The sequence below is a fragment of the Anneissia japonica genome, unplaced genomic scaffold (assembly GCF_011630105.1).
Source record: "Anneissia japonica isolate Jap-2015-1 unplaced genomic scaffold, ASM1163010v1 scaffold288126_len377047_cov203, whole genome shotgun sequence".
In the NCBI taxonomy this organism is placed as follows: Eukaryota; Metazoa; Echinodermata; class Crinoidea; order Comatulida; family Comatulidae; genus Anneissia; species Anneissia japonica.
The window spans coordinates 80952-108611 of NW_022721684.1; the positions used below are offsets into that span (position 1 = coordinate 80952).

The window sequence follows — 27660 nt, forward strand, 5'->3', positions numbered from 1 at the left end:
TACAGTAGTTAAAATGTGGGGCTATTAAAGATTTGTACATCATTGTTTGGAGATGTTTAAGGAGTAAATCATGAGATCTCTTCAAGTAATATAAGCCTGGAAATACCTTACCTTTGACATTATCAGTTTGCTTATCCCATGACAAGTTTTCATCAATTAAAACATCTTCCTATAGATTTTATTAGATGAAGTGATAATTACTTGGTTAAAATCTTTAATGTATTGAATATTATATTTAAAGCTTAAATTGTACCTCTTTTGGAACATCATAAATATATTTTGGCCTCTTGGTGAAAAATATTTTGAAAAGCTGGCCCTTAATTTTCCAGGATTATTTCTTGTTCTTTTTACAGGTGGTAAACCTGGCCAAGCATCTGATATACTTTGGCTTCTACAGTTTCAGTGGGTTGCTACGACTAACGAAAACGCTTCTGAAGATTCTTGACTGCAACACCGATCCCAGAATACCTCTCAAAATGGCTGGCAAGGCAGACTTAGGTATATTATTTATTTTAAAACTTAAACCTTCACTGCTATAGTTAAGATACAAATTTCTTTTACTCGGAGAAAATAAAAGCTCATAAAAACAAAAATAATTTGCTTGAATTGAAGCCTGTATTTGGAGTCTATTTTCTGGATACTTAACTTTTGCCAATGACCATCATCATTGGTGCTTACATTTGCCGCATTGAAAATGTTTGAAGCAAAAATATCATGCTCAAGTAGTTGCAAATCACCTCATTTCAACTTATTTTGTGAGCTAGCATTCCCCTCGGGGTGAGGAGGGGAATTTTGAGAATCCTAGATATATCACTGATCATCGTCATCCCTCAGAAATGTATGAAACAGTAGTTTCTTGCATCCTGCATAATATTCTGGATAATTGCTTATGTGCAGGAGTCAAGGTCAGTGCACGGGGCCCAGGTCAGTGCAATGCAAGCGGGATGTGGTTGGGTGGTGGTTGAGGTAATGTCACTCCATTAGACAAGCATGAACACTGTCGCAGATGCCACCAGAGGTCGTCTGACTAGACATATTAGTTTAGAAAAATTCTTTTGATAGTAATTTCTAAAATTGTGGTCGAAAAGCATAAGTTTACCATCCTAAATCAGATGGGGTTTACTCCCCTAGATGGCCTTTGGTATAAACCCCCTATCAGACTTTTTGAATCCCCCGTCAGCAAAATATTGGCGTCACTGTTGGGCCAGGAGTTTCCACTGATTATTTAGCAGTGTCTTCTCCTTAATTTCTGTCCACACTATCAAATTTTGTGACAAATAAATGTGACATTTCCATATATGGGTGTGATGTGACAATCATCATGCCCTTATATGGGTACATCATGCCCTTATATGGGTATATCATGCCCTTATATGGGCACATCATGCCCTTATATGGGTACATCATGCCCTTATATGGGCACATCATGCCCTTATATGGGCGCATCACACAAATTTGTCACTTAAAATTTGAGAGTGTGGACAGAGCTTTATAGAGAATCAAAAGTTGTTGGTGTGTCATAGAAAGTATCTCGCTTATAGGCTACCAACTTCACGGCTCATTTGTGAAATTTGCAACTGCTGCTTTAAGCTTTTACCATTTGGAGAGTGAATGAGAAAGAAACAAAAGCTTATGTGGTTGACTTCGATTGGTCCATTTGCCTGAGATTCAATAATGATCAGAGAAAGGATATGAATGCTGTTATCTACTACATAACAATAAGTCAACCAATCAAAATGGTGTTACTCAGTATGTTTCCATTTTTAACCTGCATTGATGAAAGATTGCATGACAGATCCACATTCATGAGTAATTTAATTTCAAAAGTGTATAAATGATTTTAATTTCAATCATATTTATGTTACTATTTTCATGTTATTTTGCACTTTTCACTTCACTTTTTTTAAGAATCATTATTTCCAAAAGCAAACATTATTTCCTTTTATTGACTTAGAGCCAGAAGCTCCAGCTGAAAACACAGGTGATCTAGTCATTTGCATAATTGTCTAATTTGCATAATTTGTCCTCGTTTTTATAATTCTATTTACATGCATGTGTGTCCCTGGGAAGTTATGGTAAATGGGTAATCTTAATATTGTAGACGTTTTTATAAGAGCACATTTGGTGCATTATATCATAAACGCTGTTGCCATTGTATGTTCTCAACTTTGTAGTGCAAAGGTTATAAACCATATACTTGGATGTGTACTGTGATCCTATTTCTTAGTGTCAGTGTGTTTTGTGTTGCTTACCCATTTATGCTGTGTGTTGCCATTTACAGGGGCTTTCTTTGCTTTGCGTGTGCTCCATGGAACTGTGTTTGTGATAACTAACATTTTCCCTAACTCTCCCTCCATTATATAAAGTAGAATAAGTTTCTCACATTTCGTTATTTTGTTGGAAATAATATTGTAAAGTAACTGTAGCTGTGTATTTCTATAGCAATATAATTCCAATTTTATATTAATAATTAAAATTTAGGAATTCTTCTGATTTTCTAATATATCATTGTCTGTTGTCATCATTGCCATTGTCGATGTTATCATCATTATTATCATCATCATTAAAAAATAGCATTTTGAATGTTAAGCAGAATCAAGACAACACCTAAATTTCCCCATAACAGAATCAGTAATATCACAAAGTATATGCAAATAAAAAGTAAAAATAAAATTGAGGTTTACTCAGATTTATAACATCCAATATATTTTTTTAAATTTTATTTGTCAATCATATTTGTCAGTTTTGATTTTTCATGTATGTCTTTGCTCATTGAAATTGTTGAGTGATTTCATATTACATTTTTATCTTTCAATTCCTATTCAATTTTTATTTTATTGTACTGTATTAATAATTTCATTACTATATATAACTTGGGGAAAAAACACTTTGGTACCAAAACAAAACAAATGTGAGAATTTTAAAAATACAATATATCTGAGGTTCTCTCAGTTATTTATTGTATTAAAATTGGTCATTTTATGGGGAACACGGCGAGTGTGTCACAGGTCGTTTTTCAATGACGATCCGTTCAGACTTCCACTGACAATTAGCAGACGGCATCGTGTCGTCTGGCACTCACTGGGAACAGGAGTTGGATTCGTTGTACGACAATCGGCCGACAGTTGTGCGACCATCGTACAATGCAGTGAAGACCCGGCTTAATTGACTCATATCTATGAATCAGGTTCTGAAAATACAAAGGTGCCTGTTTATTATAAATGTATTTATTAACCTGTACCATATACCTGATACCCTACTGGAAGCCATTGTATTAGGCTGAGTAAAAGGGTGGCTTGGTAAGATTTTCCAATAAATTAGATTTATTTCTTGGTGTTGCCAGTGACTAACCCTATATGCCAGTGTTTTCCATCCTGTAGCCATTAATTGTGTATGGTTAGTGACTTTAATTATTATATGTTTATCGTGTGGTGATCTTTCTTCTGTGATATCCAGTATGGGAATATTTTGTTATTAATGGGAAGGATGCGTTGTAAGGGAGGAGCTGATACGGATTAAAACAGATGACACAATTAATATCATCACCACCATTTTCTTCATCTATCTTTATAATTAGCATCATTATTGTCATATTGTCATCATCATCGTCATCATCAACATTATCATCATCGACATCTGTCTTTTATATATAATCTATTATAAAGACTTCTTCATCTGTCTTTATAATAATCATCATCACTTCATCTATCTTTATAAGCATTATCATGACCATTATTGCCATCCATCTTTGTAAATCATTATCAACATCATTATCATCATCATTACTCATCTTAACCATCTTTTTTTTTAAATCAGCATCATATATTCATCATCATCATCATCTTCACCATCATTATCATCATCATCATCATAATCACCATCATCATCATAAACATCATCACCATTGCCAGCATCATCACCACTATCACGTCATCATCATTACTACTGATATTACCTCCAACTTGGAACCAAAATTACCAAATAATTTGTACTTTAGGAGGCAAAGGCAGTGTTCTGAGTTCTATCCAAGGAGTCGGTAACGTTATGACACACATGGTAATGGGAACAGGGTTACCAATCCCAGTGGAACCGACGTCGAGTGGCTCACCCCCTCCAAAATCACCTGATAAACTGGGTCGTAAGGAAGACGAGAAGGTCATGGAAACTAAATTGAAGATTATTCAAATTTTGAAGGTAGGAATTTTTTTAAAATTTCATACAAAATATGATAATGTAAAGGTACTAAACATTATTACATATTTTTTTTGATAAAAACAATTTAATTATATTATACTGCTATTATATATTATATTGATTATAATCATAATTAATAGCATGTAAATAATAATCTAAAAATACATATTTTTTTGAATAAATCTTTTTAAGATGTTTTTGTTGCTTTTTAAAAGACCTAATATTATGTTAATAATTATAATAATAATGATTACTCTAATTTGTTATTTTTTAAAGAGATGTTTATTTGTTTAATTCTTTGTTTATCTAGTTCATATTATATTGATTATAATCATAATTAATAACTTGTAAATAATAATTTAAATACATATTTTGTAATTAACTGTGAACTAATCTGTTTCTATGTTTTGTTGCTCAAATAATATATTAATAATTATAGTAATTATTACTCTAAATTGTTATTTTAATAGAAAGTGATGTCTTTTTTGTTTGTTTTTTCTAGTTCATTCTCGATGTGAGACTTGATTTCCGAATTTCTTGCCTGCTGTCTATCTTCAAGCGAGAATTTGATGAGAACAAAGAACAGGGCAGTGATGGACTGCTAATTGATGGTGGCGATGGGCCAGGTAGGAAAGAACATAAATTAAGCACTTAAATAAAAATATGAAGTGTCCCAAGGATTTTGCCTTCCCCATCAAAATTAAGCAACAACTAATAATGGACTCTAAAATGATAATTATGACTGACCCAAATGTCTTTCTAGGTTGTGTTTTATTTTGATTTAAATTGGAATTTGTGTTTTTCAGGAATCAACTTGGATGCAATAGGAGATAAAGCTGAAACAATTTTTGAGGGAAAGTAAGTATGGTTGATGGTGTTAGGATCAGAAAATATTACATTTAGATATATATTACATTGCCAGAAAATGGCAACCTTTTTTTTCTTTAATTATTTAATTAGACTCCATACTAATTCAAGTTTTATTGCCAACATTTTGAAAAAAAAAAATTAAAATTAATAGGCTTCATCTAAGTATATGTTTTTTTTTTTCTCCTGTTTACTTTATTTTATTTTGTTTATACTCTGCTTTTTTATTATTATTTGTATACTGTAGGAGTGATGTTTTGCCCTATCTGACGTGCTATCGTACTGAATACTCAGTATGTTTCCAAACACTTGCGAAAAACATTTGCAAGTGATTCCGGAGGGAATTGAACCCACGACCCCTGACATGTTATCATACAAAATACTCAGTATGTTCCCAAACACTTGCGAAAAAAATGTGCAGGTGATTCGGGTGGGAATCGAACCCACGACCTCCAAAAAACTGGCCTGGTTTCATAACCATTAGACCACTGATCTTGCGATTAGTGACTAGTGGTGAATCTTATCACCAAGTAGCAGTGGGTACGGCAATGCTATTTCGATGTTTGTTTAAACATTTATATATTGTTACAACTGGAACATCAAAGATTGTATCAATTTGTATGGCTTTAAATCTGTAACTTATTACCTCATAAATTTACCCCCTGCTGGATCAGTAGTGAGCACACCAACGCTGACTTCTCTCTAGACCGTTATTCTTTACAAGAACAGCTGACTATGCGTTTGACTTCGTTGAATTTCTCGCCCACGGATGTGGACATTTTAGAGCGTGTGCTTATGCACTACTGTGAGATGGATGTTGTACCTCAGTGAGTAAACCAACCAATCAGAATTGTTCGTCAAATGCCTGGAATGTTTTTTAAGAAATTGGGTTGCGGTTCTGTTATTTTTTCCAAGCATCTTGATTTTAGGTTTTAGATTTTTTTTTCTTTTAATATCATTTTTTACTTGAAGAATTTTCTTTACATTTTTGGTTTATACTTGTACTCCATTCATTTTATCCTTTTTATGTGTACGTTACTTTCATTCTTGCATCATTTGAAAATGCATACAGAAAATAGTATATTGTAGTTCCCCTTCCCCTCATTCTTGAAAAATTAATTTCTATATAATTGTTATGGAACAGTTTTAATCAAATATAATAGAAGGTGTGCATGATATTTTGGAGATGTTGAAATGTTTGGAATTTTGGTAGTATGAGATAAGATTTTTGGTACTAATTTATGTTACTGCATCAACAATGCTTTACATTTTATTATTTATTAGTGTTTGGTATATTTTTATATTAATTAATCTTCAAGCATAAAAAATAATTACTATTGCATACATTCACCGAAATGTGTTCTTTAGCAAATGGCATTGAAAGCAGTGTTTTAAAAATATTATAGTGGAATATGGGCCGTGAGCATACTCTTTCTAGTAATCATATTATTATTATTATATTACTAGTTAAGCGGGGCAAACAAGACAATAGCAGTACTCATCTTTTGGTTCTTGACTATCACACATACGACATAGTTGCAATGACTCATTTTTAGCTATGTTCAGATACCCTTCCATCTGAAGTAAAGTTCCAACAGACGTAAAATTGTATGCATGTATTACTTCCGACAGATGTCCACACAATTGTTACCCAGAGCATAATGTTCTTTTAACTTCAAAGTTAGTTCAAAGCTTAAAAGTAACTATGCAAATTTTGCGGAAGTGATAATCACCACTTTGTTGTCTCTCAATGGTTATTTTGCACACATTATGAGAACATTGTGTTTACGAAGATTTACACATCACAAAGAATGCTATCTTTTGAAAAAACCGAGATCATAATAAAGGTTGTATTAACTTGCGAGCTCTGAAGTAAGTGCGTCTACACGGCGCTACTCTGGGCGCGTATTCTTTACATTATCTTGTGTAAGCGGGAATAGCACACTTACTCCTGAGACTGCTCGGGAGTAAATCGTCTGTAGTAACGTTGGAGTAATTAATACAAAGAGCATCTTCACAGGCACTACCCAGGGTTTACCACAAGTAAACTGCTACTTCAAAGCTTACAACTTGTCTGAATGTGCCGTTTGCCTCTTATATTAATATTAAACATATGCGATGAAGTTCTTAACATTGTAATACATCTTCTATGCCTAAATATGTTATGGTAATATTCTAATACATGTAATATATGGAGATATATAGTTATATTTTTTAATGATTTTTCAAGTATAAGATAATATTATTGTAATACTTATAGTGTTGCGATAAGTCAAAAATGCCTTTCAAAACTTATATATGACATACATTAAATTCTACAGTTAGCAGTGCACAATTATAGAATTTCTAGTAGGACGCTTAGGTTGGACTTCTTTTATGCCTTGTTTCATAAACTTATTTTTTTTTAAGGATTATTAGGAATTATTGTCAATAAAAAAAAAAAAATTGTTTTCTTATTTAGCAAGTAGTTTTGAAAAAAACATCCTGGTAGCAGAGAAAATAAAAATAAAATTTATTGGTGAATGTAAACAGTGTAGTAATGGGATGGTTAAATGCTTTAAATTTATATAATTAGGAAGAAATATACATAAAATTTTAAAACAAACCCTTATTTTTTTCCGAAATTTCATTTTTTTCATGGCAACTGGTGTGAAAATTGGAAAAAAATAAAATTTTATTTCAATTCGAAATCATTGTATTTGCGGGTGGCGGGTTCACTACCTACAAGTCTCACCTATTCCAGATTTGCATTTTTTTGAGAACATTGCTTATTCTATCCATTCAAATTTATTTTTATATAGTAATAACACAACATTTAATTTAGTGTAACAAATTATAAAATAATAATAACAAAAGTAATGTAAAGAATAATATACAATAATAATATATAAAATAATCAATTAATATAAAATCTATTTCAGAAAAATCTGCATGTCTTCATAGGGACTTTATACCTTCTGTTTTTGCATCATTATAATACGATAGTTTATATAGTACAACTATAAAATTAGGAAGAATATGTTTTTATTCAAATATATTCATCAGTGATACTAATTTGTTTTTAACTAAATTTAACCATGTGTACATTTGTAGTTAACTTGACTAACATAAGGTTATGTTTGCATCATAGAAAAAAATTTTTTATCTGTAATTTTGTAGTATGTACTGTAGTGATGACGTAAATATGTTTTTACTTTTTAGTGTGGAAGGTCCGGATCTCGATCTTGATGGGGCAGGTGGGAGGATGTTCCTGCGTGTGCTCCTTCATTTAACCATGCACGATTATCCTCCATTGGTGTCTGGCGCCCTCAGGCTTCTCTTCCGGCATTTTAGCCAGCGTCAGGAGGTTTTGAGTGCATTTAAGCAGGTAAGGTTATCAGATGAGCACCTAGCCAGCTGCTGTTTGATTACTGGGATCTTTGATAGGATTAGTACTGCTATTTTCTTTTTTCCCAGGTCCAATTACTTGTGTCAAACAATGATGTAGAGAACTATAAACAAATAAAAGCAGACTTGGATGAATTGAGACTTCTAGTTGAGAAGTCCGAACTTTGGGTGTACAAGAGCAAGTCAAGCGATTCAGACAAGAAGAAGAAAGATAAGAAAGATAAAAAGGATAATGGTGGAAAGAAGGAGAAGAAGAAGAAATTAATGGTTTGTACTGATGATACTTATCATAGAAGTGTTTGTGTATCACCTTGTAGATCACAGATGCATTTAAGTGCTTTAAGTTCAAAGGAAGAATCCTTCCTTTTTGACCAGTTTTTAAATTTACCATCAATTTTAATGTATCTGTCTTCTTTTGGGCCAACTTCATATTAAAGGCTTTGGCCCAGTAGCTTGTATTTTTCAAGAAAGTGCTTTACCAGTTTGTGCAGTATTTAATTATTTTTTTTATTTTTCAAAATCAAATATTTTTTATTGAAAGATGGTTGACTGTTTTAAAAATCTTTGTTTTCCTTTACTAGCCACTACCGTCATCGGTAGCCGACGGTGATGTCGCAAACCTTGACCTAGGACCTGCTCTTGACCCTGCCATGATTCAAAATTACAAGACCATTCAAAGTGTAAGTCATTCTAGTATAGCATATGTCTTATTTGCATCAGCCGTAAGCTTTTTGGTATCTTTTTAATATTTTGATGTATTTGTCAGATTGTTAATCATGTAATTTTTATATTCTCTGCAGTATTGTAATTTTGATGTTCATTTTTGTAATCCAAATCTGTACATCACATTTCTTTTTAATTCTGTTTAAACCCCTCTCTTTTAATTTTATCTTTTTACTCAGTTGATTTATAAATTCAATTTTTAAAGTCTTTTGGTGTCAATTTTCAAACTTATACGTAACATTTATTACTTTCTTGATCTTATTAAATCTCATTTTAAAAAAAATGTTTTTAATATATATATTTTTTATATTTGTAATTTCTTATATGTAAATTGTAACCATTTGTTGTAATTTGGTTTTTAATTGCGATGCATTTTGGAAATAAACCTTGATTTGAATTTGTCTCCATCTCCATATTATGTAATTTATAATCTGTACGATTAAAGTAATGAGGATTGATTAGTTACATATTCTTTCTTTTTCTTTTCGCAATGATCACTCTCCACTTTGCGCAGTAGAGTGGCCGAGTGTTAAGGCAGGCTCACCGCTAACACAGCCTTAACATCGGCGCTGATTCCAGCAGCTCCTCGCCCAGGGTTTGGTTGGTAGAACTAAGACTTTTTTAATAAGGACTAAAAAATGGAGTTCCAGTGTACACATCTGGCTTGTGTACACTTTATAGAACCCATTACATCTTTCGGATGGGTAGGGGGCTACCCTGATGCTATGGTTCATTTCAGCCCCTGTTGTTGTGGCATGATATGAACATGGAGCTACTATAAGTGCCTCTTTACGGCCGCTTCTGTAGGTAGTCACAAACCACGCCCATACGCAATTGCATCTTACCTTTACCTTCACTGTCTTTTGTGACATACTCTGCCCTCTCAAGGGAAGATTCTGGTCAAAGCCAGATATTTCTGGACTTGGCAATGGATCTTTAGGAATCTGATGCTGATCCATTCTTAGTGTTTGTTCAGATATTTTTTTATTTATTTATTATTTTTTTATTTATTTTATTTATTTTTTATTCAATATTATTGTCATAGTTTTATTACATTTTTCAGAGTGATTTTTTATTGTGTATTTTTTAATTTTTGTTTGTTCAGATATATTTTTTAAATTTATATATTTATTTTTTTAAATTTATTTTTTAAATTTATTTTTTATTCAATATTATTGCCATAGTTTTATTACATTTTTCAGAGTGATTTTTTATTTTGTATTTTTTAAATTCTTTTCAGATATATATTTTTATTTATTTATATATTTTTTATTCAATATTATTGTTATAGTTTTATTACATTTTTCAGAGTGATTATTTTATTGTGTATTTTTTAAATTTCTATCTTTTTTTAGATTCTGATTCGTCTGAAGAACCTCTGTATATCTAACAATGCTAGTAGTACCAAGAATCGCAAACATGAACAAAGACTGTTACGCAATATGGGAGCTCACTCTGCCGTACTAGAACTTCTTCAAATCCCCTATGAAAAGGTAATACCTTCCCCTACTGTAAAGTTTTTGAATTGCCTAATGATGATGCCTAAAACATTAGCACAAGTATGCTTGGGAAATCGCTAGGAAAATAGGTCTGTTGAAATGTAACTACTGCTTTAATAGATTAGTTTATATTAAGATTAGGTCAAAGCCTAATTCTCGGCAAAATTAAGCGGAAATCGGCCTTATTTTCCGAAAATGTATGGACAGATTTCTAGGCCTAATTTTTGCGCGGAGGATATATTTCCCCGCGGGCATTACTATACAGTCTGGATATCTTCAAATACTGAATCATGGTATCCAATTGTATGCTGCACAAAATATGATAATTCATGTAAGATGATGATAAAAAGGAAGGATGGGACAAGACCACACATCCCAAATCAGTTACTGGTGTTCTTAGCAAATTTGGTATCAAGTTAAATTATTAAATCTATTTTGTGAATATACACCAATTAATACTAATTAAGTTTCGTTTTAAACTTGCCTCTCGAACATAAAAGAAAAATAATGGAATTGCCCTAGCTCGCCTATATACGCCCTGTGTGAATGTAAATTTGTCTGTTTAGAAGGTATAAACAGGCCTATACCTGGCATTCAACATTCTCATATATTTAAATATATGCAAGTACGAGCAAACCTCCCTTCTCATTAAGATTTGAAACCAAGGCTCTCACCAAGTGCAAATGAATTAATTATTGGTAGATGAAAATAAATTTTCTCTTTACAGTTCAAATTCAAATTTCTTATGGGATGTACCAACAGGCATAATAATTATTTTTGAAAATAGGGATCAAGCTTTCATCGGCTATTTTGATTTCAGTTATTGATATGAAGTTGTTTTTTGTTCGTTTAGTTTACAGATGTTCGTATGTTGGTGCTTATGAAGCTAGCTCATGAATTCCTGCAGAACTTCTGCTATGGCAACCCCTCCAACCAGACATTGCTGCATAAACACATTGATAGATTCCTCATTCCCGGGGTAAGTATCTAGCAAATATTAATAAGCAGAATCTTGAAAAAATTGAAATTGGACATTTCAAGCCTTGGGAAGTGTAAATACATCACTATTTCAAGTCAAGATAGACATGATTTTGAGTAATTGCATTCTAAAGTTATCTGTGCATACAGTACATTGTTTAATGGAATTAACTACCAAAATAGCATTAAATAAACAATTTGTTGACACTTCGGGACATGATTAGACATTAAACTGTTGATCTATAGTGAAAAAAACAATTTTTGAATTTTTGGCCATTTTTTGACCACCTGTATTTATAGCTCATTCACTCAATACTAGCCTGTGCAACAACTTAACCATTTTGCCACAACATGGCTCATATTATCTTATTAATTCCTAGGCACTCGAAGCACAGACTATGAGGCATATCTACATGGACAATACCCAGCTATGCAATGAGGTCACAGAGAAGGTCGTGCAACATTTTGTTCACTGTATCGAGACCCAGGGAAGGCATGTCGAGTATCTGAAGTTCCTGCAGACGATAGTAAAAGCTGAGCAGTTCATTCGCAAAACTCAGGACATGGTCATGTCAGAGGTGAGTGAAACCAAAATTGGCGGTAGCCACTATGTGTGCACTGAAATTGCAGAGATCTTTTAGTCCCAGTTTCAATACCAATCCCAGCTTCCCTCCTTGTGTTTTAAGTTGGAGGGCTGAAATGCATGTTTCGATAGTGCACCGTCTTCTGGATGAGATTTTTAAGCTGTTGGTCATGTGTGCGATATGACCATGTGCATGTTAAAGAACACAGTACACCCTTCGGAAAAGAGTATTTGGATTGTATTTGGAGTATTCAGTGTGAATAAGTCTTTTGTGGGTTATCCTTGGTGTTCATATCAAATAAATTTAATCTGACTTTTAAAAAAATGTGTTTTCATCAATGTGATAATTAACTGTGACTCTATAAACTATAGCAGTGTTTACATTGGATTAATTTGAGCAAGTCATATGTTCACTTGTGGCACAAATAGCTTTTCAAGTGCACAACCATACGCAATTTAATTGAAAAAATATTAATTATTATGCACATATGAATGGGGGGACATGTCCAAATTAGAACTTTGTGCACACAGCATGATTTGTCTAATATGAATCCACACATGAAACTTGTATTTCAAAATTCCTCTCATATTATGATTTATGGCACAGGTGGGCAAAGTGTGGCCTGGCAGTGAATTTTTTGCGGCCTGTGAGAATAAATTAAAAACCCTATTTGTGCAGCCGGCCAGCTATTTTTAGCTGTAAAAGACTTTTTTTATGGCCCGACACTGATTATCTGTAAAATGTAATATTAAAACTGAGCATACAGTGGTGTACAAGCAGTGTATGAAGGTTTTTGGAAGCGCACAGCCGGGAACATCAAAGTTTAAGTGCGGCCTTTGGTGTTAAATCAAAAATTCACTTTGGCCCTTCAGCCCATTTTTATGCCCACCCCTGAAATAATTTATTTCTTCTTGCTAGCTTGTTAATGCTGGTGAAGATGTACTGCTGTTCTATTCTGATAAAGCCTCCTTCCAAATGCTAATCGAACTGATGCAACACGAGAAGGAGCGCATAGATGAAGAGAGCCCTCTACTGTACCACATCAACCTTGTACAACTGTTAGCCTTGTGTACAGAAGGCAAGAATGTTTACACAGAAATCAAGAGTCACCATCTGCTTCCTCTTGATGACATCGTACAGGTCGTAACCCATGACGACTGCCTACCAGAGGTTTGTAATTTATTTTTAATCATATCATTATGCCAATTAAGCTTAACAACTGACCAGTCAGAGCAGGTTCAGGAATACGCACGTGTCCTTCAAACACAGGCACACAACGCACATGTTTATGTACGTTTACGCTATTGTTTTGTGCGACTTTAGCAACAATAACCAAAGACTGGGGCTTACATTAAGGTTCATTGCAATTTAAGAGTATTAAAAATCATCCGTGACTTCACGAGTGCTTTTTTTGGATTATTTATCATGTTTGTAATATAAATCTAGTAACCACAAAATGGTTTCCTAGCAGCAAACAATATTCTATTTCTTAAAGATAGGACATCTGTTTTAACTTAATAAATTTAACAATAAGAATTTTTCCATAGACAGTATCATAGTTCATAGTTCCTTTTATTCGTCCTTCTTGAAATTCAGTTTGACATATAATTACTCGAAGGTGAGTTAATTTTACAAAGAACATCAATAAAATAAAAATAAAATAAAACTGTGATCTTAATCTACTGCCTAAAAATTGTAGTTAGATTCATTAAAAAGTCTAATAGAATACGGAACAAAAGAATTTGAAAAACGTTTTTTCCTGCAGCGTGTTGCTCAAAGACATCTACTAGATCTTAGCCAATCAAAAATTACTATAGAGTGGATAATTCTTATCTTTCATAGTTGCTAGTACAGTACTTTGTCATGGATTTTCTTTTTGCATGTGTCAATAATAACAGATTGCTTAATCAATCTATATAATAATCTAATATATATATATCTGTCTCTTATACACATCTAGATGTGTATAAGAGACAGATTCAAGGTTTTTTCCTCTTTAAAACGGTCAGGTAATTTGTTACCATTGTTATTCAGTAAATAGGCCTTAAGTGTATACATACATAAAAATTTTAAAAAAATGAGTAGCTGCATACGAATTTTCCATGAATCGATGAATCCAAAAAAGGAGGGGGTGGGGGTCCTCCCCCGGGAAAATTTCGATTCCTGGAAGGCTGGAAATGAGTTTTCCCGACATCTGGGGTATCTTTTAATTACTTTTAAGTTCTTAAAATTCAAGGTTTTTCCCTCTTGAAAACTCATGTTAAAGGTGTCACTTTAAGTTTTTTTCAATCTATTACATGATAATATTTCTCTTCCTTTTTTGTTTTGTTTTTCTGGATTCTTATACATTTTGCATTCATCAGGATCCAATGTACACAGTTAGTATGACCTGAACATGGATCATAAGTTCAGCAAATAACTTTCAAAGAAAAGTCTTGCATGTAGTCTTAGTTTGATGACAGAGGTCTTTCATATTTGTGCCCTTTTCCCAATCAAAGCCCATGTATAGTACGTAGTATATGCCCTGAACAGGGATTATATCATCATGAACCCTGGCATAGCCATTAAGTGCATAAGTTTTGGACATGTATTTATCTGAAAATAGTCTTTTTTTAAATATTTCACTATATTACTAACATATATAACTCTAAATTGTTTCCTTCGTACATGGTTGAGGTGTTACTAATATTCATTTCATGCAAAATAATTTTTGTCAAATCCTTATATCATATTTAAGCATTTCCCCCTTCAATTTTTAGTCCCACATTTGCCCATTTGCTTTTCTTTGCCTGCTGATAATTAATTTTTTTAAATGCCTGAGTTCCTCCCTGTGATTTGCCATATTATTTAAATTATTCTGACTGTTTAATTGCACTGAGTATTATCTTTGACTTCCTTGTTATTTGACATTTTCTAACTGTTAATATGCACTGAATTACAAGATTTATCACAAGAGCTCAGTTTGTAATGTGCCCTCTTTTGGCTATGCTTTTATCCATTAGACTCGGCAACCGATCTTTGTAAAGCTCCTACAGAGTGTGTTTAGAGTGTCACAATGTGATTGGCTGACAGGCCAGCAGAAATGCCAAGTTGAATTATGCATTAAGACCCTGACTGATATAGGTAGGTAAAATCATTGCAAGAAAAATATCTCCTGTCCATTAACCCCCCCCCCCCCCCCCCCCCCAACACACCCCACAGCTATAACAATACCCCATGGACAGCAATTACCAGACAGATAGCCCAGGTTACTTATCCCTGTTATTTATTGTTATTATTGCCTATTGGGCACTTTTTTTCAGCTGGGTAGTAGTTGTCTTTATCAACTCCTAGAGGTTATTATTAACTTTTTTAACATTCAGAGGCTGTTGTTCCCTTTTATATGTATATTATAGGTCTTATAAATTTCAAACATTCAATATTAACATATTTTTTGTCTACATAATTGTAGTTTTTAAATCTTTGTGTTTACTTTATTTTTAAAATTTTAGTATTTGATATATATTTTATTTTTCAGCAAAGAATCGTGGAATTGCAATACCAGTGGACCTGGATAGTCAAATAAATAGCATATTTAAATCTGCTAGTATTGTTAAAAAACATACACGCCTATGGATGAGCCAGGGACGGATGAAACGCGATTCAATGATTCCTGTATCGCGGGATTACCGCAACATCATTGAAGGATTACAGGTACTCACTCAATAACTTTCATTTCTTGAAGTTCAATTTTTCATATACAATACATAAAAATACTTTTTTCTCAGTAAAATTTCAATTAAATAAATTAAACAATATGGATAAATTGTACTATAATTGCCCAGGGTTATACATAACAAATAATATACAATAAAATTATATTAGTCACAATTATAATAAAATGCTAGTATTGTAAAGTACTACTTACATAGGCTTCTATATGCTCTACTTTGTTACTATTCGAAAGGTCCACTGATTAATCTCAGGTAAGATAGTATAATACATACTCCGAGTATCGAAATGCACGTCATCGTGTCAGGATTCAATATTTCGACATTATTTATGTCATCATCAGGAATGAAAATATATATGGATAAATCTTTCATTGTTACTATTCATTGGAACAAATGTCTATGTTAATATATAATAATTAGTATTAGAAATTTGTTAACGAAATAAATTCATGTGGATTTTTTCTCTCTAGGAATTCATTCTGTATTTGAGCACATTGTAATTTTTTTTCTTCCTGTTGTAGGACATAGTGTGTCTGTTAGAGGAACAACTACACCCCTTAGTACAAGCCGAGTCATCAGTGCTTGTGGATGTCCTTCATCGACCGGAGCTGCTCTTCCCAAATCATTCCGAAGCTCGGCAGAAATGCGAAAGTGGTGGATTCATATCCAAGTATGATTTAATAACTTGACTTTTCTGATTGTTTTTCATCTGTTTTTGGAAGAGTTGATGACTTGTACAACAGGAAGAAATCCCTTTATGTCTTTTTTTCCAATACAAGTACAAACTTTAAAGTGTTAAGATTAGAGTCTGCTTTGGCAGTGGACTAACTTTGATTTTTTGACCTCTGTGTGAACCACAAGCAATATTTGAGGGGAATCAACCCATGTGGACCCATAATCTTCATACAAGTTCACACACAGTGATAACATTAGACTCACTAGATTAGCTATGCTGTCTCATTGTACTTACCACCTCATTCTCCCCACCTCTTTTTTATTCAAGATTTTCAAGATTCAAGATTTATTTTCGTCATACATAGTACATATATACAAGATTTGTTTCTTTGAGTTGATAATAAACATTGGAAATCGAATACTATAACACTATAAAATACAAGACAACAATTAACAGATATAATATTAAATATGAATATAAGAATATAAAAATATATTACATATGGAATTAACAAGGTTGAACTGTATTGTGAGGTCAGGAGAGGAATATGGCATGGAATGTAATACAGTAGACGGGCTTGATGATGAGATTATCTACTGAAGTGTTCGTTAAAGACTCTTATTGCACATGGTAAAAATGAGTATTTATGACGGTTGGTACGTTTTAAAGTTGGAATTATTCTGCCAGATTTACTAATTGTTATGAACTTATTAAGTGGGTGAGTTTGGACATTCGCTATGTCCTTAATTTTTTTAAGTCAGGCACCTTCACATTAAAAACTTAACTTTTTTGGTCAGTCCCATGAACCAGATGATACTACAGAAACTAAAAACTGATTGTATCATGCTATTGACCCCATCCTTACTGACAAGCTCTAGATAGTTGTCTACTTTAGGATGGTGTAGATGTTGTTTATCTGCCCTCTAGACTTGTTAGATAATACCATATATTTCTTATATCAAACTTCTATTTTAGGTTGATAAAACACACGGAGAAACTTCTGGAAGAAAAGGAGGAAAATCTATGCATCAAGGTACTGCAGACACTTCGCGAAATGATGTCCAGGGACATTGAATATAAAGAAAAGGTTAGTCTGTATAAAAATAGGGTCAATTATGAATATTCATGATTGCTTATGAATATTTATAAGCATTCATGAATATTCATAACAAAATATTTAGCCATTTGTTGACAAATAATCTACAAATTAAATAATGAATATAATAAATTGGAAATTTACATACTTGTTACAGGGTAAACATTCACCAAACAAGATTAAAATTGGCAAGATACATTTGCACACTAAAAGAAAATGCTATATTATTTATAATGCTAAATAAAACTACACGCAATTATATTGTTAATTAACAAAGTATAATTATACAATTTTGAGTTAAGAGAAGACAAAGAGCTTGGAAATTCAATATTGATCTTATATTATATTGAATTTATGCACTCATTCGTTCTTATAATTTATGGAATTAATCTCCACCATATATGGTATTGATTACAACTGTAATATTGTTATATTTATTTTATTTTATTAATATCTTTATAAATTGAAATGATGCATGTAATAGTAAACTAATAATATGCAAATTACTAACAATATGTGTACCAATTAATTTGCATGTGTAATTATAACATTTAAATATTATCATAACTAACATCATAGATTCAACAGCCAAGTTTCTTTTTTCTCTAACTCAACTTAAAGGACGAGGATGATGAGTTTGGCATGGCACGGCATCGACAGGTGCCACTTAGCCTCATGAGGGTAAGAAACATGACCAAGTTATCACCTGATTACTTGAGTACCTGGTGATAAACCACCATACCCACCAGGCGATATATTACAGAGCTATCCTTGAAATTTTAACCATTGCTTCAAACTTTCTGTGAATCCATTGGTTGAGGAATATTTATTACTGTATTTCTTTTCAGTAGCTATTGAAACATCACCAGTAGTTCAATAGAGGGCTCATTTCAGTCAAATAATCTGTCCTTATCTGTAGAAGTAGATTTGTTATTGCTGTTCTTACTGCTAGCTATTAGTTTCTTATATACTATTTCAAAGTTGTCTTTCGTGTTCATGAACCAGAAAAAGATTGCTGTTTTCTGTTGCTGCACAGTAGATTTAGAAAGTGCTATATACATTTCATCAATTTTAATTTGCATCTTTATTGCATTCTAGATACCGTAAATGACTCAATAACTAACACAGCACATTCATTTTTTTAGTGGATTCATTTTGCCTTATATTCAAGAGAGGCATTCATTTGAGAGAAATGCGTATTACAAATTACAAATTATTGGGCTGTTAAATTAGTTTTATTCAGAATAGAATATACAGTATCTAATAAGTATCGCAGCACTTGATGGCTGCACAAGCAAAAGAAATCATGTTTAATGCAGTGCTTATTCGAGAGATGTGCTTATTTAATCATTTACAGTAATTTGTGCTTTACTTAAAATACATAATTTTTTTTTGCTTTTAATTTACCAAGTTTTTAATAAAGTAAAATTCTTCAAGTGACTTGTATCTGAAGAATCTCACTGTGTGAACAAAATCTTTTACCAAGCTGGGTTCATATTGAGTTGACTGAAGCAGTGTGCGTCGAGCAATACAATGTGAACCCGGTCTAAATGTTTTTAAGTTCTTCTATTCATTTCTATTGTATACTTATAGAACAAAGACTAACAATAACATAACTATACAAAATGTATGATTAAGCTGCTTCCAAATTGGTACAAACTATTTATGTCTTATGCATATGCATATACAATCTGAACCATGTTTATTTATTCGAAAAGGCTTTTTCATACAATGCACACTTTACTGTTCACTATGTGTATCTATTGTACTGAGAGGACAATAGTAACTTGCATGTAATTTGGTAAATGGTTCGGTTTTGAAACATTAATCAGAATTTTGTATACTGTTTTTTTACAGAACTTAGAGTCCAAAAATGTTCCATTATGTGTGACAAATCGGGGTTCAAACTAAGCCATCTAGGGCCAGGATTTTAGATTAAAATTACCAATAGCACCAATGGGGAGATGTTTTATGGTTTTGGATGATAAAAAGTGTGCATTTAGGTCATAATATTAGGAACTGCAATAATTGGATTGTCAAATTAACTACAGGGGCAAGGGGTTAATATTGGACTGATGAGGAAAAGACTTTACTTACGCAGGGTTCCGAGTTTCCCGGATATCAGCACAGCAAAATATAATTTGATGTGTTTAGAACATTCATTTAAACAGATCTCCCAGATGTGGTGTCTTCCAACTTGGGACCACTGTTATATGTGCAGCAGGATCAGTTTTGAAGTAGTTTAGTTGGTGTTGTGGTTTAAAACTTGCGTTAATAATAATAATAATAATAATAACGATTTTTAAAGCGCAAACATCACCACCAAAAATTGGTGCTCAAGGCGCAGTGTCAAAACAACAGGTAGAGAACAAACAAATCACAAAATAACAAAGTGTAAACAAGTTTTGTTTTTTTTTTATTTTTTTTTTTTAAATTTTATTATTGACAATTATTGACAATTAAGCAGCACAAGAAATCAAAAAGTAAACCAACCTTTTCATTTTCTCAGAGTAATACCATCCTTTCTATCATATATTAACTTGTCAGTTTTTCCTGGAAATATTTTACATTTTATTTCATTGCGTTACAAACTTTTGATAAATAGGAGTAAATGTTGAATCCTAACATCATCGTCATCAACCTCACCATCGTATATGATCATCATTATTTAGCATGCAAATTTGGACAATATAATATTACAACGCAGCCGGACGTGATTTGTTGTATTGTAAATTTATCGGGGACAGTTGGGTTGTACGATCTAAAGACTGTCCCAATGATAAATCACATCAGACTCTGTTGTTCGCCTTTACTTTACATTTTTCCTTATTCTTAATTCAATCATTGCTTTTTCTAGTTTCTGTATAAATTTAGCTTAGATTGAGGTAGATTAATCGGTTTATTAACATATTTATAATTCTATAGATTGAACAACATTGGTTAATTAACAAACTTCTCTTGGGTAATTTTTTTTTTTTTTTTTGAAGTTTGAAAACAATGGTTGTCTTTGGTAGTGACTATTGTCTCCCTAAATCCATTCCTAAACACTAGTGTGTTTAGGGATGTGTTTAAGGGTGTGAGTGCAGTATCTGTGTAAGGATGTGCTATATTTCTATTTACAGTAGTTATATTAATTTTTTTTTTATTTTTTATTTATATGCTTGTTTGTTTCTGTCTCTGCTTGTACAATATATTTGTTTTTATATTAATGTGGCAACAGTTTGTTTTTAATTTGTATGTTTTTTATTCTAACTTTTGTCTTTGTCTTTTTATGGAATATTTATTAAAATGAATAAAATACAGGTAAATACCTATTCATATGAGTATTATAGTAGCCTAGAAGGATAATGTACTGTGCTTTATATTACTTCTTTATTATACATGTTGTTTCTGTGTATTACATGTGTAATAAATATGTTTTACATTATATTTCAAAGGTATAAAATAATACTATTGTTGGATAGTTGGGCATAATTTGTGATAATTTTAATAAAATATCAACATTCAATGAAATCAGCATATGCATACAAAAAGTACAGGAGCTAGTTAAACTAGTTTCCTACAAGAGGATGCACAATGGGCATTGCCTTTGGATATTGTTGCTGAGGTCCACAGATCGACAGCATAAACGTACACATAGTATTATGTAAATGTAGTTAGATATATATAGCGCTTTCTACCAAAATTCACCAAATTTATGCCAAAACGTTCCGGACCAGATATTGGTACCTAAAATTATTAGCTACACTTTATTGTCCCTATTCCAATTAAGATATAACTGTTATATTTGCTGTTGCCTATGTAACAGTTTCGTCTGATTAACATAAATATAAAGTATGTTTTTTCTTTGTGTATATACTCAGTATAATTTTAGCTGAGGATGTATTCTAAAACCATCAATCAAGGGGAATCATTGCTTTCGCTATACCAATTACAGTATTTGCTAAACTTTATTTCTTATCTTTTTTTTTATACCTTGTTCAGCGAACCTACCGCCTGCCAATAAAATTTTATTTTTAGCAGCACACCCACAGCCATGAAAAAATATACAATTAAAAAAAAAAACAACAGTTTTTCTTTATTTTTATCATGCCTACCACTGAAATCTCCAGAAATAAGAAATGCATATTTCTTCCTAATTATATAAATTTAAAGCATTTAACCATCCCATTACTGCACTGTTTACAGGTTTCATCAATAAAATTGTATTTTTATTTTCTCCTACATCTGGATTTTTTTGGTAAAACTCTTTGTTAAATACAAAAATAATTATTTTTCTTCCACCCTCCTCTGACAATCTTTAAAAAAATAAGTTTGCGAAAGAAGGTATAAAAAGAGTCTCACATTATCAATGATAGAAAAAATAAAACATCTGCAAGTTAGCTCAGATCAATGCATAGACTAAATGCAATATCACAGCAGCTTTATACAGTATATCTTTTGATAGTGAATTACACAACAAGAAATCATCAACAATTCTCTCATTATTTTTCTGCAGTTTTTTTGTGAATACATTCCCATACTCTTTTTTGCCCCTAAACATCAATCTAAAGAAATGGGATTGTCAGCTTCTGATACACCATTCATCTAACATTCAAATTTATTATTTGTACTGGTTTCTGTAGTTTCATATTGTGTACATATTTAGGGTTGTTATTTTCTTTTTAAATATGATTATTATGAATTGTCTAGTCAGTGCCAAGAACCTGGAGTCAATTGTCCAATCAAGGAGACCATTAAAATATATTGACTTAATCATGTTCAATGCTTTGAGAGTTACATCAGCTCTTTATCGTAGGAACTTTTAAAATTAATTAAATTAAATTATTTTATATTCACTTTGAGGGTTTTCTTTCACACTAGGGTGAGAAACTACGTCAGAGTTTACTGTTCCGTTACTATGGTAAATCCCACCCACGCTATCAAAAGGAGGGCTCGTCACGAAAGGAAAGCTCCACTTTTCAGCCGAAGCAACACCAATCAAACTCGAATCCTGGTACGATGGTGCTGAGTCGGGCCGAGATGTCGATGGCTCAGGTACAAAACCAGTTAGACGAACAAGGGGCATCAGATTTAGTCATTGACTTGGTGATCAATAACTCGAGCACAAAGGTGTTTCAGGAGAGTGTTGAGCTTGGTATTGCATTATTAGAAGGTGGAAATATTAAAATACAGGTACGCACTGTAAAAATGTAAGTTTGCACTATCAAATATCACCTCACATCACCTATCCTCTTCATGCCATTAGGCACATAAGCCCTACCTAGGTTTAAATAGGCAGTTGGACTATAGGCTAATCACCTGTATCCGTAAAAAGTCATTGATTACGGAAACTATCAAATATAGCATACAAATATTTCTTGGGATGAGGGCATAGTTCAAAATGTAGCCCTGGTAAATATATGTTTAATGCACCACTACATAGATTGTAGGCATTAGAAGGCATGGCTGGAACCATTGCCCAGCTTTTAACCAATCAAATTCCTGGACTTTATCTCGGGACATATTGTAGTACAGCCTGCAAATCACCAAGAGCTATATTTTGAACTCTGACCTGATTAAAACCAAGTAAATATTTGTTTGATGCACCACTACATAGATTGTAGGCATTTGTGGGCATGGTTGGAACCATTGCCCAGCTTTTAACCAATCAAATTCCTGGAATCTATGTAGTCGATATCTAATATAATGTATCATTCACGACCCTTTCTTAAACAAGGTCATAACCAGTGTGGTAATAAAAAAAAATGCTACATTTTTTATGTATTTTTATTATAAAGCAATCAATCTACCATCGTTTAACGAGGGAGAACGATTCAGATAAATTCTTTAAAGTATTTTACGAGAAGATGCGAGAAGCTCAAACTGAAATCAAAGCTACAGGAACCGTGAACACAGGGGAAAATATAGAGTCAAAGAGCACAGACCATGATGTTGGCATGAAGGAACCATCTTCTAGCAGGTTAAAAAAATGTAAGCATATTTAGAAACTATCTTAATCTTATTCTTACAGTTAAAGTTATACTTTCTGTAGTAAAATTTTAAAAAAATCCCCAAACAGTGCACCATCCAATTCAAGACCCCTCTAATTTGAGACCATTTTTGCAAACAACCAAATACAGTAGAACCCCTATTAAGGGGACACATTTGGAACTAAAGAATTGTCCCCTTGATAGGGATGCCCCAAAGGAGGGGTTCTACAGTAATCTTTATTATTTTAACACAAAGCTAATTGAAGACCAACCCCGAGACCACCACAATTTTTCAAACCTCAAATTGGAGGGCGAACTGTATAAAATGTAAAACATTACTAACAACTACAGTAAGCTAATAACATACAAAGTATGCAAATATTGTTTTTGTTCAAATTTACCACATAATTATCTTTAATGTAATAGATAATGTTTTAATATTTCAAACTGATGAAATTTATGTCATTGTGGATTACTCTCTCCATTTCATATTAATATTTAAAAAAAAGCATGTTGTTCCCAATGTCATTCCACAAAAAATGTGTTCACAATTTACCCTGCTTGTTTACCTTGTAACCATGTTTTTTCTTCCCATAATTCTTAGGGGATGAAAGTACATACTCTGCTCCTGTGTTTTCAGGTACCCCAGTGTAATAGAACCCAGTTTTTAAGTAGTGCCCAGTGTAATAGTAACTAGTGTGATAGTACTTGGTGTAATAGTAGCAGTGCAATAGCATCCAGTGTATAGTGCCCATTGTAATAGTGTCCAGTGCATCTTACCAAGTGTATTTGTTAATAGTGTAGATATACTGTATAGGTCATACTTAAAATGACATTGTTTTATTATAACAATAATGTATTAATAATATAGTAATTACTATTGTAAGTATTGTCTATTTTCTGAATACTTACCTTTATAAACCGTAAATAGTCAGTTTGTCCAGGTAAGTATCTCACTCATGGACTACCAACTTATGTAATTGTTGTTGTTGTTATTATTTGAGACTATAATTATATTGTAGTCCCAGTTAATAGTAGAAAAAATATCTTTCCACTCTGTAATTAGTGAGTTTTTGTTAACTTTAGTAAAAGTCTTTTCATGCAACATCTGGAATATTCCACTCATTTTGCCAATGTTTATTGTCTAGCAGTCAACATTTTTGATTCATTTTTATTGTCACATCAACATATTTAAATAGTAATATGATGACATAAATACTAAGCCACTTGATTTAATTTGATAGCAGTTGGAATTAACACAGGTGTTTGGATTTGACCATTGCTGCATTCTAAGTGCCTGGTTCTAGCTCTCATGAGGGTACAGATTTATTATGTAATGTGTCAGCCAATCTGATATTTTAATAAAGCAATTAAACACATCAAATAGGAAGTTGCAATATATTATGTTGTTGCAGCTCCAATCTGATATGTCAATAAAGCAATTAAGCACATCATACTGAATAGAGGCAGGTTCAATGGGGGGCCAGTTGTCTCAGACCCCTACTTGTATATTAAAAAATGGAGGAGAAAAGAAAATTGCATTGTGGAGAATTCCATTTCAAGCTTTCTAGAGTTGTCATAGCCATAACATTTCTTATCTGAACACTTCATCTGTAATATTAGGTAGCTTTTTGATTTGCGCGACAATGCGACGCAAGAGCGGAATCACTCATGTGTGACTGTCCTATCAGGCGTCCTAAGTTCTCTGCATATGTAGATTCTCACATGTGCAGATAAATTAGTGATGTCATTACGTTATAAGTCCTACTGTTGTCGTACAATCAAAAGCTTCCTAGTCTCTATTTCAAATTCCTGGATCCACCACTGCTTAAAGTTGTAATTTGTTATGTAATGTGTTGAGGCTATAACAACTTCCATATCTGATTTTATTTGCTTTATTATTAAAGTTTTTTGTATGTGATATTTATGCAGGGTGATATAAATACTATTATAAACTGATTGTTTAATGCTACTAAACACTCTATGTACATACAAAAATGTACACAAATGAAGGGGTGAAAACACACTTTATCACCAATCCCCCGGTCTCTTGAATGTTGTGATCCAGGGGTTGTTGGAGCTAATTTTGAAACTAAACAGATAAATCTATGTACATACTGAAAAGTACACATGTAAGGTATTTATATTTATAGAGTTACAAATACACATATAAAGCATTGTAAGTAAACAACAGTAGCACTTTATTAATTCTTGTCATTCGCATTTCAGCTCGCATTCCAAATGGCTGCATTAGTGAGGATTTAAAGGAGCAACTAGCAGATGCCGCGCTCCACACAAGCAAAGCATTTGAAGCCGTTAGAAAAGGTCGCAGTGATGAGAGTAGTGGGGGTGGCGGTACAACTATCGATATGGTGGGGGGTACAGTGGAAAAAGGCAAGGGTGATGACCATGAAATGAGTGCTGAGATTAAGATCATGCAACCAATACTTCGCTTCTTACAGCTGTTATGCGAAAACCACAACAGAGATTTACAAGTAGGTTTGTTAAGAGAATGGCTTACCAGAATATCACTCAAAAACATGAGTTAACTTATCTAAAAGCATCAGTAACTATTCCTAAATTTAGCCTGCTAACCTTGGCAAATTACATTTTATATTGAGTAAGACAGACAGAAACTCCAAAGAGTGCATGAAATCAAATATACCTGTGACCTTGTCCTTTGGCCTTTTTTTTCCTAAAATGTAATTATCTCTTTCTTTGATTATTATGCACCATTCCACTAAATTTTTTTTGCATAATCTTCGTATGCTAGCAATATTCATTTGTCTGACACTGTAGAATATACATAATTTAATCAACAACTTTTAACAGGTGCATTAATAGTATGTACTGTATCTACATTTATTGATACTATATGCATATGTTAACCTACATAATCTCATCTGTCACAAGCCAAAAAAAAAAATAAAAATTAGAGGTTATACAGTACAGTGAGCTTGAATATGTTTATTTTTCTATTATGTATTTAAGATCTTAATAAACTTGAAAAAATATATTTACAGACACTAAAATCTGTTTTACAAAAAAGAATCGAGTAATACTGAGAAATTCTGGCTACTTTCAAACTTAAATTGATTAAAAGTTGCATCTTATCTTTAAGATGTACTTTCTAGAGCAAGCAAAAGGTTAAACCAGTTTCATTAAAAGAGTTATAGAATATTTTGAAGCTTTACTTTAAATACATTTTGTTTCCTGTGTATATTTACCATATGTTGTACTACATGATTTTTAACCTATTATTCTTCTCGTTTTTTTCTTACAGAATTACCTGCGCAACCAATCAAACAAGAACAACCACAACCTTGTATGCGAGACGCTGAAGTTCTTGGATTGTATTTGTGGCAGCACTACAGGTGGCCTGGGCCTTCTGGGATTGTACATAAATGAACACAATGTCGCCCTCATCAACCAAACCTTGGAGAGTCTCACAGAATACTGTCAAGGACCCTGCCACGAAAACCAGGTATGCTACAAGCTTTTACCTTTCCAGTGGTAGGCCAGTGGGGTCCATGAGGACACAGAGTCCACATCAGGGAACCTTGGATCCCCGGTCAGGAAGAAACTAACCATTTTGTTGTGGAACACTGCTTTAAAAAGCCTACTACTCTCTAGTAGTGATTGTTACCTGTTGTACAAATTATCTCACCAGTTTTGATAAGATAAGCTTGCATATCCCATTGCTAGTCCTACAGTATAAATATAAATGCACATTAACATTTACATGATTATTTTGCCTCCCCAGAATGCAATAGCTATGCATGAGTCGAACGGTATTGATATCATCATAGCTCTGATTCTTAATGACATTATTCCACTCAGTAAACATCGTATGGATCTCGTTATGCAGCTTAAAGTAAGTGCATCTAATCACAGGTCACTAATTATAACTCTCAATTTTAATATGATCAATTTTTAATTACTGATTAACCTTAGTCTCACCTATTAGTGAG

General features: G+C 32.7%; 1 protein-coding gene across 1 annotated transcript in view; it reads left to right on the forward strand.

The window, feature by feature from the left end:
• LOC117111734 (inositol 1,4,5-trisphosphate receptor-like) overlaps positions 1-27660 on the forward strand; it is a 92391-nt gene that overhangs the window by 46325 nt on the left and 18406 nt on the right. Inside the window, exons 20-43 of the mRNA XM_033254736.1 lie at positions 354-498; positions 1955-1981; positions 3998-4194; positions 4697-4820; positions 5001-5052; positions 5736-5888; positions 8263-8428; positions 8518-8715; positions 9030-9128; positions 10527-10664; positions 11524-11649; positions 12029-12226; positions 13151-13402; positions 14684-14740; positions 15235-15355; positions 15750-15925; positions 16467-16615; positions 17597-17708; positions 18339-18398; positions 22581-22892; positions 23498-23690; positions 25919-26184; positions 26973-27173; positions 27453-27563. Of these exons, the coding sequence (XP_033110627.1) occupies positions 354-498; positions 1955-1981; positions 3998-4194; positions 4697-4820; positions 5001-5052; positions 5736-5888; positions 8263-8428; positions 8518-8715; positions 9030-9128; positions 10527-10664; positions 11524-11649; positions 12029-12226; positions 13151-13402; positions 14684-14740; positions 15235-15355; positions 15750-15925; positions 16467-16615; positions 17597-17708; positions 18339-18398; positions 22581-22892; positions 23498-23690; positions 25919-26184; positions 26973-27173; positions 27453-27563 (3633 nt within the window). The remainder of the gene's footprint in view (positions 1-353; positions 499-1954; positions 1982-3997; positions 4195-4696; positions 4821-5000; positions 5053-5735; positions 5889-8262; positions 8429-8517; positions 8716-9029; positions 9129-10526; positions 10665-11523; positions 11650-12028; positions 12227-13150; positions 13403-14683; positions 14741-15234; positions 15356-15749; positions 15926-16466; positions 16616-17596; positions 17709-18338; positions 18399-22580; positions 22893-23497; positions 23691-25918; positions 26185-26972; positions 27174-27452; positions 27564-27660) is intronic.